The following is a 12,746-nucleotide window of genomic DNA, read 5'->3' as shown; positions in this document are numbered from 1 at the left end:
TACTAAGAGCTCCTACAGCTCAACAGGCAATTAAAATAGCAATAGGTAATTATTTTATACTTAATGCCAAATTGCTTCATGTAATATCTTTTCAATAGTGTTTTACAGCTCTTTTACTGTGTGTTATTCTTGTTGCACTGTAATGTTTGTATTATATTCCTGGCTTTTTTCTTTTCATGGCAATGCATTACTGGGCCAGTATTTGTAAGGCTACTTTTATCTAAATATGGACAGCATCTTGTCGAGTAGATGTAAATAACAGCTAAATTGTTAGTGATTTTGACCTGGAGTTTATGGCAACTATGACGTTAGGCGACTGCAATGGTTTGACGCTCATGAACGAACGAAAAGTATCCGGAAGGATAATTTAGTAAGGCAAATTTTAATAATTAAGTTTAATTTATGTTTCACAAAAGAACTAGATAAGTGCCCAAAAAAACAGTATTGAAAACTTCAATTCTCAAAGAATCAAAATATTTATTTAAAAATTGATGCACCTAGTTAATCTATTACAAAATTGTTTAGCTCGACCTTGCATGTCTATAATATGATTTGATGCGGGTAAAATGTTACAATGTATTTAATATTTCGCTATTGAGGTGTAAATGATGTTTGATGCACTTTTGAATCCATTGGGAGACCTGGAATCCTATTTTCTCAAGTATTAACCTTGAAGTGGCTACTGCTGAAGCACTGATCACAACTGGTGTGTTTATCTAATATGTCTGTGAGCACTCCAGGTTAAAATGCATTGCGTGCAAAGCATTTTCCCGCTTGATATTTGGTATTCTTGATTTTTTTTCTATGCACAGAAGGCAGAAATTCATATTAATTTATTATAATTGTTCTCCTTTTGGATGCTATTCTATATTGTTCATCTGAGTAAGTAGAAACGTGGTGTAATAGACAACAGAAATATAATAATTTGATTATGAAAACAGTGAAAACTCATGCATTGCGTACTATTCCATTGTGATGCATTGTAAAATTGTTGCATTTAAGATTTAAATTAAGTTGTTTTTTCCCCCCATAGTTGAAGAAGTATTTTGGGCGTGCAGCTTCAGAAACTGAATTCCTTACTGAATGGTACATGGTAGAGAGATTTGACTTCATTTACTGTCAGTCATTTCCTCTGCTTGTACTTTTCAGTTTAGCCTGAACCTGAAGAGTAACAACTGAATCAACAGAAGTATGGATCTGTATGATGTTTCAAGGGTTTTCATCTGTAAGAGGTAATCAAGTAGAAAATCATACAACTTTAGTTGTATGTAGTATTTTTAAAGTAGATAAAGTAGTATTTTTACTTATTATCTTAGTAGTATTTTTAAAAGTTGATAAATGACACAAGCCTACATGAACTTTTTCCCATGTATTCTAACTTGTGATTGTTTATTGATTTGTGTTCAAAAAAAGTTAAGCAGAGTAAGCTATTAAAAACAGCTTGTTAACCTATTAAAACTATTAAATAAATGATTTAATTAGAAATAGATGAGAAATATAATACAGTTGACTCTATCTAACGACTTTCAAAGGACCACAAAAAAATCGTACTTAAATAGAAAGCTTCTAAAACTGCAGTGGAGTATCTGGGACCATGAAAAGTCATTCAATAGAATGTCGTTAAACAGAACCAACTGCAATTTAATATTTGAAAAAGGAGAAAAAACAATGCATTGTGTATTATTCCAGTATGATTATGATGCATGGCAATATTTGTGCATTTAAGTTTTAAATTAAGTTGTTTTTTCCCCCTCAGTCCAAGAAGTATTTCGCATGTGCAGATGCAAAAACTGAAAATTCCTGACCAAATGGCACATAGTAGAGAGATTTGGCTTCATTTGCTGTCATTTCCTCTGCTTATGCTTTTCAATTTAGTCGGAGCCTGAAGATAATAACTGATTCAACAGAAGTTTGAATGTGTGTGATATTTCATGAGTTTTAATCTGTAATAAGTAATCAAGGAGGAAATTATTCAACTTTAAAATCATCAAATAAGAAGTGTACATGAATTTTTTTCTTATGTTCTAACTTTTTATTATTCATTGATTTGTGTTATGCAGTTGACTCAAATTCTAATATTTTTTTATCTCATAGATTTCATTGGGTCCCTAACTCTTGAGAAGGGCTGTGGTTGCTTCCCGTAGCTCAAAGGTTACAGCCGGTTTTTTCAGGACTTTGAGTACAATGATTGAGAGTTAACTGTACTATGTAGTATTTTGTCTACACATCTGAGGAGCAAAAGCTAACTGTGTTAGCTTTTGCTAACTGAGCTGTACGTGAAAGATAACAGCTCAGGCTCATTGATCTCTTGAATTTACAGTGATTGGCATAGCTAACCTAAATTAATTTTTACTGTGTAATTTTTATACCTTCTGACTCCTCTTTACACACCCCTGATGAAAAAGTGTTACGCAATTTTACTCCATATAGAGATGTTTGGAGCTTCTTTAGATCACCTGTTTCTTTCATGTCTTAATATCTCTTACCCCATCTTTGTTAATAGCACCCATAATTTTTGTAAAATAGTTTAAATGAAAATTCAGAAAGTAAATTTTTAAGCTCAATGGAAGACTAAGTAGGAGCATATTCTTGAAGATTTAAAGCTTGGATCCTCCTTTTTCTAGATATTTGCCTAGAAGCTTGTTAACCCGTTCGCACCCAGCGTCACGCGGACGCTACGCAACGATTCCTCTCCTATCAGCCCAGCGTCACTTATCCGCTACGCGCTCTGATCGACGCTGTAGTCCCAGCGTCACGTATATGCTTTCTCGAAATGGAACGATTGAATTGAATATTTAAATGATACTAGATGGCGCTAAATGGCTATAACTTTGATCATATTCGAGTCACATGGTATTTGACCTTCATGTACACGCTTTAGTTTCTTATTTGGGCCTCTCAATGGGATAGATTTTTTTTTTATGTAAACAACAGTGAATCACTGCTCTGCGCATATGATTTATGAGGTCTCAATTGCTCTTGCTTATATCTTTGCTTCTCTTTTTTTTACGAGTAATTGAAAGAGATATACATCTAGCTGAATAAATTATGGGGGAGGGAAGGAAGGTTAAAATATTTTTGCGTATGTGTTCCAGACTTTTGGGATTCCCCGTTCAATGAGAGTACAGGAATGAGTTCAAGAGGCCTGAAGTTTATGATTATTTTTGAATCCTTTCTGATATTGTTCTTCTGTATTTATTCTTTTTCATTTGGGGATGGGAAACTGCAATAAAAATGATTAGCGAAGTGAGTGAAAGGGAATGTTTTCGAGTGAATTATGAAGCAGTTTTGAAACTTGTCGCGTGGGAAATATAACTAGTTTAAATTCGTTGACCTAAGTTGTTTTAATCAAAATTACATAAGGAACATATTTTTTTGCTACATTTCTTTTTCTTTGATTCCACACTCACGATGTCAAACTCTAACTTTGTTTTTGTGCACATATCATTTAATTTTGTGCACATGGTTAAAGTTTTAGAATTCTACTTATTTCGTTCCTTCTAATAATGTAATAGTCTTTATATTAGTAATTAGTAATCAGTAGTACATTGTTTAAACAAAATTAAAATTTCAAGCCATTATTTTGAGATGCTGATTTTATATGAATATTTTTGTTCAGTTAGGCTTAACTGCTGTAAATGCTCGGGCCGATGGCGGCGTTCCATTTCAGAACGTTCGGTCCCGTAACTGCACTTCGTTTTCCGAGCGCTGGTCCTCAAGGGGTTAAGACATCTTTAAAGGCATCCTACGTAGAACATTGAAGGAACAGTGTGAAGCAGGATAATGGTAGAACTAACGAGACATTGGGGCAAAATATTGAAATTATTCTGTGTAATTTGTCTGCTTGTCATCAAAAAAGGGTGGAAGTATCTGAAGACATAACATGCCTCATAACAATTCATTTAAGAGGAATTGGTTAATTTTTAAAAGGTTTTTACCATATTGTTTGGAGGCTTGCTCCATTTTCCTTGATCAAATCCAATTTGTTAAACAGCTATATTTCTGTTTCATTCATGAAGAAATAAAGATTTGATCATTTGAATTGGTACCTACTATGCGTATATTTTTGGAAGCTATAAATAAAGTTCTTGTATCAAATCTCTGTGTCTGTATATTTAATGTTTTCTACCAGATTGTTATAAATTTTCTGCAACCTCTCAAATTAGCTACGATATTTTTTAACAGCTACATCTAGCCATTTCATATAAATCTTAGAAGTGTGGTGGAAAAAAAAAACATTTTAATCATTTGAAGTTTGGTTGCTAATATTGCAAATAAGTGTTGGTTCAGTTATGTTAGTACAAATAATGAGTAAAAGAAATTGTCTCAGACATGCACTGCTCATGGATCCTTCAAGTGTGCATATTAGAGAGGATATGCCTTTCTTTTTCAAATTAATACATGATTTATAATTATTTATCTGTTTTTAGCTGATAGCCCTCACACATTTTCACTTGTTTTAGTTTTAGCCATGATTTCTTAGATTTCAAAATTTTGTTTCTTTCCTCTCTTTTTAAAGATTCTGTCATTTTTTTTTCAAGCATTTGCAGCGTAGCACATTCTAGTCAAGAGACCCCACATTAATACAAAGACCACACACAAACTTTGATTTCACAATTTTACTTCAAAACGTATAAATTGTTGTAACTTGAAAAAAAAAAAAAAGGCCCTGGCATTCATTTGAATTTTGACGTCTTGATTTCAAATTATGTTTTTCGAAATCACAAATTGCGATAGGACCCTACTCGTTGAGTTTCTTGTTTCTATGTATAGAATGGAAGTAGAAGACAAATTCACACTCATCATATCATGACCAGTGATTTTCTAGGTTAGGTAAAAGGAGGCATATTCTCAAAAAAAACTAGTAATTAGGATTAAGTAATAAAGATATGACCGAATTGCACTCGTGCACTTTTCATAAAGATTAAACTTACAACGTATAATGTTATACTTTTATCCTTACCAGAATTAAGTATTTTTAGATGTTTTTCCTGAAAATATTTGATTTTAGACAAAAAAAAACCCCTTTATGCAGAAACTATTTGAGATAAGCCTTGAATGCTGACGATTTGTAACCATGACGACGAAAATAAGTCTCGCTAAATAAATATTTAAAACATAAAATTTTTATTCGTTTATAAATATTTTGTTAATTCCCTCATTATTTGGGGTTTGGGTATACATATTTAATGTTTGTTTCCTCCTATTATGGGAAGAAAAAAGGAAAATAAATTTTTTGATTAATTTTGTATTTAATGACTCAAGAATCTCAACGGAATATCAATTTTCCTTGATGTGGAGTTGAGATACGTCCATTAATTAGCATATCGATCACTTAAATTTATTTTACCGATTAATCCGTGAAAAGATTATTCTTGGCGCTTCCCCCCCCCCCCTACCCTAACCTAAACTCCAAATTCGACCTACAGAATCTGCTTTTCCCACTTCTGTAATGCGCTAAGGCAGTTGTTCCTAACTATGACATGAACGGAAAAATCGCACTTTTTTTTCTTTCTAGGATTAAATGGTTTTGAGGTTTTTTTTTTTTTTTTTTTTTTTTGGACCAACGTTTCAGGAGAGGTTTTGTCACCAACCTTAATCTATGCTAGACTGGCTGGGAGTTGCGCCCCCCCCCCCAAAGGATGAATTAATTTCACTATTTTAGTTATTACTTTTTAATTGACTTTTCTTTTGCATTTTTTACGTAGTTAATTAAAAAGAACACATAACACACACACAGCATATTTGCTTGCTAAAGAAGTATTACTGGAGTCAGAGGCTCAGAGTTGCAGAATACATTTAACTCACTAGTTTCGAATTCAAGGGACCGTATTCGCGATTCGTCCACTAATTCTTCTTTGATGGAATCAACAATTATTTTGATTTTTTTTAAAATTTTATTTATTTATTTTTTTAAATTTGTAGGCGCACCTAAAAGAGTCATTTTGATCCAGGTACCTATTTGCGATTCTTTTTCAGCTTATAAAAAATGCAAAATGAAAGAAATCATATGGTAGTTTCTTGGAAAAACCATGATTTTTAATGGAAACGGCATGTAGTATCAATATGTTATCTCAACTGTATCATGGTTTCAAGAACAAATCAGGAATTGTTTTGAAATTCACACAAACATAGTTTCTGAATTCTTCAGTAAAACTTATATGTTATGATTTTCTTTATAAATTAATTTAAAAAACTTCAAGTGAGGTATGGGTATTTTTAATAACTTTGCCCTTTTGTTATAACCTTAACGGCAATGTTCCTGAGTAAAACTGCTCATTGTCTAGCATCTCGGTGACATTTTATTGGGTTTAGTATTTAAATGGCTTGAAACGTTAAAGATGTTTTCGGTTCATGTATTTCACATGTTTTCGGTCTACATTAAAAGTATATTAGATAGTGCATAATATTCATGTACATCGAAGTAGATTCCTCGATCTAAAGGAGAAATAAAAAACATGCACTTTTAAAAATAAAGTCATTAAAGCTTTGTTACGAAACATCAAAGGTGACGCGGGGGGGGGGGGGCTATTCAATTTTCCGTACCCCCCTCCAAATGATTTTTCTGTATCCGCCCCTGCTGGCTGGTCGTCGTATTCGTATTAGTTAATCAGCATAAAGTTTTTTTTTATCAGGGACAATTGCCACAATAAGCCATATGGTCGTGGGGAGGGAGGTTCAGGCTCGTTATTTGGACAGTTTGGTCTTAAAAAAAGGTAGTCTCCGATTGAAAAAAACTATAAGATCTTGAAGGAAAACTCAAGCTCTGGCGGCCCTGTATTGGTAGGCCCAATTTTTTTCTTGAAGGGGCTCCTGTTTTTTATTTTACTTTAAACTGAGCAGGACCAGATCTATAAATTTTGTGCCCCGAAATCTGTAGGGCCATTCCCCTAGTAGTATGTGTGTGACGTAATTAAGTCTTTGTGTATTTTTTTATTTTTATTTATTTAATTAATTTTTTTTTTTCAATTTTATCCCCAATTTCTTGGGACGTTGGGCCCCTTGCACCGCGGGGTCTGCAGGTACGCAGATCCAGCCCTGGAACCGAGGACACTCATGCTCCCCTCTCCCATTAATGTGCATATATACAGTAGGGGATTCATATAACTATATCGTCCAAATAAGCTGTGCTGTCTGTGCGTAGCTCAGAACCACGGTTACAAAGCAAGATTCATGCTTAGGAACATATGACGTTAACGTAATGCTGACGCGCGATATGCATACAAAGTCAGAAACTGAAACAGAGGCAGTGTCGAATTTCTCTCCTGAAGAAATACTAAAAATGATGCTGAACAAAAAAAAGTCAACAGTTTCGGAATAGTGTTGACCTTGCCAATATTCATTAAGATAAAATATAGTAGTTGACATTAGTCCAAAAAAAAATTTTATGACGGAGGGGGGGGGAGGGGGGCAGTCGACACACCTCCTAATCCCCAAAAGTTACAATCTTGGAATGAAGAAACAGTTTAATAGTATCAAAAGAGTGCCTAAATCTTTCTTATGAGCGATGTCCTAACTCCATTTAACACCAGAGTATATTGATATATCATATGTGATCCCGGAAAATGGGCACTCACATATGCAACATTTTGTGAAGAGCGGGCCCAGATATTTTCTCCATGGTGTAGCAAGATATATTTTCTCCGTGGAAACCGATTTCTGTACAGATTAGAGTTATTAAAATTTGACATTTTTAATAACTTATTCATTAGTAGCTAGAGAAATGTTAATACATTTTTGCGAAGAAAACATACTAAAATCAAGGAAGTTCTGATTTCCGAGGGTGCCCACCTGGGATGGGGAGGGGGGGGGGGGGTCATGGCGCATACTGCGCCATTAAAATATTTATTGGGAGGGGTATTTTTCTCATTTTGGGGGAAGGAGCTCAATATTGAGACGGGTGCGCCCTTGCCCTTAGGGTGACGCCTCTGTGATTTCTAAGGGGGGAGGGCTTGAGCCCTCACTTGCCACCCATATGAGCGTCTATGACCGGAGTACTCCCCCCCCCATAAAGAGAGTCCCTCTAAAATGAGGATAAACATATCACTTAAAACTACCCCCTTAAAAACCTAATTAAAGCAGCCTGTGCACCATGAACTCTCTCTCTCCGCGTATATTTCTTCCTAATAAATAACGTCAACGGTCCTGTTCAAGCGACGCATCAAATTAAGGACAGTAGTCCCTTAAAAGCTTCATTTGAATGACAGGGGTGCTCATCCCCGATGGGCAAGGGCGCATCTCCTCTCGATATCGCAAAAAACACCCGAGCAAGAGTCCCCCCGAATGAAAAAAATACCCTTAAAGAATCCCCCTAAAAACGCCATGATCCTCCCCCTAGGTGGGTACCCCTGTGAAGGAGGACATTTAATACTCAAGAACTCAAGCTATATTATAAAAAGAAAAACATTCCCCAAAAGTCTCCATTAGAGTATTAAGAGATCTCCTTTCCAATACATTCCTCTTAACCATTTCCGCCCTCTAAAAATCTCCGTAGGGACTCTATAATACTAGTTCGAAAACCCATGAGAATTCTAGTACTAGTGCATTCTCCCCCCCCCCCACACACACAAAAAAAAAAGGAAAAAAGCAAATTCAAGGGAAGTCCTCATCGCAATAAGGATCCCACACAATTCTCATACACATCAGCATTTCTTAAAGAATAATCAAAAAGGAAACATTTAAATTGCTTTCGCTTACGACAAAGCCTCAAAGCTTTTGTAACATTGTTTCCGAGCGTATTTCTCTGCACGCAAGAAAAAAATGGCAACCGACAATATTACTCAACTGTATAATTCGTCATGTAATTTATTTCCTGTAGAATTAGAAGTTTTTCGCCAAAATGAGCGATTATTTTGCCAATAAGTAGTCCCTACTGGAGTAGACTACGTTAGCCAATCATAGCTGCTTATTTTCGAGGAGTAGTAGCAACGTCCTTCTTACTTGATTATAAAAAGACAAAATGTTTTGATAAAATGAATTTCACTTAGTGTATTTTTTCCTGTTTCAGAAATGCTGGTTTTATTTTTAATTGTGTTTTACATTAAACAAAAACTAAACTATCAGGCGAAAGTTTTTTTTCAAGAAATGGCATCATGTTTGCAACAAAAAATAAACAATTATTGATCATGGAAGCCGATGTTGAAGTTATTGTATAATTTTTAATGATAAATTAATGATCCACAATGGTTATACGTTTAATATTTAATAGTTATGTTTCTAAATATTTAGGAAATTGATCCTTGTAAATATCTTCACATATTGCACTTGAGAAGTTATTGAGTTTTAAGTTTAAAATCAGTTTTTACACTAGCAGTTTTAAGACAAATGGTGAAAATTGTTGTTTGCAGTGGATTTCCTTGTATCTTCACTAAAATATATTTTCTTCTGTGTAAAGAACATTCAGAATTGGTTTGGTCAGCAAATAATGGCTTATACGTTTTCGATATAGCATTAACCAAAGAATTTTAGTAACTCTATACATTTTCTGTCTGCATAAAGCTTTAAATAGAAGAAATAATGGCCAGTGATATTAATAGTGACTCCAGTGGTAGTGATTCTGGTTCTACACCAGAAGAAGAACGAATACGACGTTTATTTCAGACTTGTGACGGAAATGGAGATGGTTATATTGACAGGTATTTATCTCCATGTTGTCTTTCGACCAAAGCTATTTTCGCTATCAAGTTTCTATTTTTGTTTGAATATTTATTTTGAAACGCTTGCCCCTTTCTGGTGATTTTAACTGCATAGAGGTAGTCGTTTTGCTGGTGTCTAATATCAGAATAAGATATGATAATGCATGAAAAAATAGCTAATATTCCTGTTGAAACCTGGTTTTGCTTTTTCATATTAAGATAATCGACTGTTTTAAACACTGAAAAGTAACACGCTTCCTTTTTCTGTTAAAAGTTTTAAAAAAAAAAGAAAATTAACTTTTTTTTTTTGACAATGTGACACTCAAAGGTATTTTTCCCCCAGATGGAATAAGTTTTTTGATACATAAAACTAAGTTTGTAAATCCGTTAATTTAGATTCATTTGACGTTAATTTTCAAAACTATGATGATGAATTATGTTTTAATAATTGCGGTGGTTTGTTACCAGACCACTCACATTTATAGTCTCCTGCGTGTTGAAACATGTGGAAAATTTTCTAGGATTTTTCTCACGTGCCTTATGTTTGACATCTATATTTACAGATGGCATATCTAGCTTCTGGTTTTCGAGAGGGTCAGTTGAAAAAGAGAAGGTGGTTATAAGTTATTTTTGGGCATGAATAAAAATTTTGTGTGAATTTTTAAAATGGGAGGACTTTTTTTTCAGTTTTTTTAATATTTTTTCCCCTTTGTATTGGTATTTTGCTGCAATGAGATTTTACTATATTCTTTGACAGCTTTCTAAACAGCATAGACAAGTCTGGGGTGCCCAGCTCCTCCCTAAGGGCAAGGGGCACCCCCTCAATATTGTGGAACCCCCCCCCCCAAAAGCAAGAGCCCCCTTGCAAAAATGAGAAACATACCTCTCAAAACACGCCCCCCCCCCCCCCCCCCGTAAGTGGGCACCCCTGAAAAAGTTGTGACTTAGAAGCTGTCCTTTATCTTGCTGTTTGATGTTGAAAAATGTGCATTCAGTTGTAATTTTTGCAATTAATACTTGCAAATGATAATATGATTACTGTATGAATTGCAGTGCAGTTATTAATTTTTTATTCTAAGCAGTGAGTATGCCTATTTAATGTGCAAATGTAGTGCATAGTGCTTTGAAATGCTCAGATTGTAGGTTCAAGCAAATGTCTAAGTACAAATGGCTTAAATGTAATAAGCATAATCTAGTTTTTCCAATTCCTTTGCTAGAAGTAGTCCTTGTTATTGCTGTATATAGATATTGAGTACTTTAGTTTCAGAAAAAAACTGATATGACTTTGAATAATACATTTTAATAATCTGTCTGCTTGTAGACGCCTTTGCATGCATCCTCAAGGCATAATGAGTGACATTTAGTGTTTTGGCTAAAGACAAAACCCCAAATGCTTGTCAATTTGGGTTGTTAGGCAAAAAACCCTAAAAGGAACCCCCCCCCCCCCATTCCATGGAAAACGCATTTGTCCCACATGTGACAACTCGTATATTTCATTGAAAGTAATTTAAAAGGGTAATGAATTAATAAAGTAAAAAGTAATAGTTAAAAAAGTAAGGGTAAATGAAGGGGATTGTTTTGTTGCTGAAGAAATCAAAACCATTTGGTGTGATTTCTTAAACAAAAATTTATTGTTTAAGAAGCAATGTCCTTTGAACAATGTTGTCATTACCTTTTAAAATTATTACTCTTTAAGGAAATATGAGCTGTAACATACAGAACAAAACATCGGATGTTTTTTGGAATGACCCTAAACTAAGTGGGCAACCCGAAAGTATTAAGACAGTTTCTTTGCATACCTGAGTATGATCTACCCATGATAGTACACGTACAGCAGAGGATACAGGAATAGTTTTTGAAGGGGGCATCAGAGAGTGCCCCCACACATAATTTTTAATAACAAAGTTCTAATGCACTTTTAAAATGTTTTTCAGGATCTAATGAAGCCAATTAATCTTCTTTAATGTAGAGAAAATATTTCTTGCTGATATACTTCGAGAGAATATAGTATTTCAGCCAGATACTATAATAATGAGTGATATTAATAACCATGCACCATCATAATGATCGTAACACAAGAACTAGATTATTAAACAAACCCATAGTCTCATGAGTTCTTATAAATTTATTGAGAGAGAATTACAACCCCAGGCTTGCCACTTAGGCACGCTTGGGCAAGGCATTGAACTTGGCAGAAAATCAAAGCTTCATGGCGTATAAGTTAAGCATCCAGAAACTTTTGAAGTTGTTGTTGTTTTGTTCCTAAAGCCACGATTCAGCTTAAATTAAATTTTGGTATTACATGCCATTTCCATTAATATTATGGTTTTGCCAAGAAAGTATCATGTAATTTCTTCATTTCTTAAAAGCTGGAAAAGGAATCCATAACTTCACATTCTTCCTTGAATAGAACGACTCTGGGTTCACATATATACCTAACACACATTTCACAAGGACAAATCACAATATTATGCACTCTTGAATTTGAAACCTGAGAGCTAAGTCAGTTTAGTGTATCCCTTTTCCTTCTGACTCCAAATAATATTATTCTTACAACAAACAAAAGGGATTTACTCAAGCATGATTTGTTCATTTGTTTGTTTTTTTATAAATTTGTATAACATAGCCCCTTGTGCTCCACCCCCCAATCCCCATATTATAGACTTGCTGTGCCACATGCTTGCTCTATATTTTGGTCAAAATTAATTATAACAAAATTTTCTATGATTTTAAAATTTTCTGAATCAACTTCAGATAGCTGAAGGTCATATATGGCCACTAGCTGCAGTTAGTGAGTCACTTGTGGCCCCATAGCAGAAACAGCAGATACAGCGACACTTGTTGCAGATTTTTGAGGTTTGCAGACTATTTCTAAAATGGAAAGATTTTTTTTTTTTTTTGCTTTCTGCACAAGTTTCTCAAATCTAAAGCAGAAAAATACAGTTCAGAGTGAAATGAAAAAAAAGTTTTTAAAAAATAGGCACCTAAATCTATGGAGGAGTCTTTAGTGAATAAGCGATCGAAAGCACTTGTTCCCACAGCTACCTGTGCCTCAGTTTTCTGCTTTATTTTGAAGCTTTTTAGTCTTCGTTTCACTCCCAACTTTTATTT

General features: G+C 34.4%; 1 protein-coding gene across 1 annotated transcript in view; it reads left to right on the top strand.

The window, feature by feature from the left end:
• Positions 1–9,516: 9,516 nt before the first annotated feature.
• Positions 9,517–12,746, top strand: part of LOC129217255 (colorectal mutant cancer protein-like) — a 118,185-nt gene continuing 114,955 nt past the window's right edge. The window contains exon 1 of the mRNA XM_054851529.1: positions 9,517–9,635. Coding sequence (XP_054707504.1) covers positions 9,517–9,635 — 119 coding nt within the window. The remainder of the gene's footprint in view (positions 9,636–12,746) is intronic.

The sequence above is a fragment of the Uloborus diversus genome, chromosome 2 (genome assembly GCF_026930045.1).
Source record: "Uloborus diversus isolate 005 chromosome 2, Udiv.v.3.1, whole genome shotgun sequence".
Lineage (NCBI taxonomy): Eukaryota > Metazoa > Arthropoda > Arachnida > Araneae > Uloboridae > Uloborus > Uloborus diversus.
Note: the sequence above shows the minus strand (reverse complement) of the source record. Positions and strands in the feature narration are given on the sequence as shown.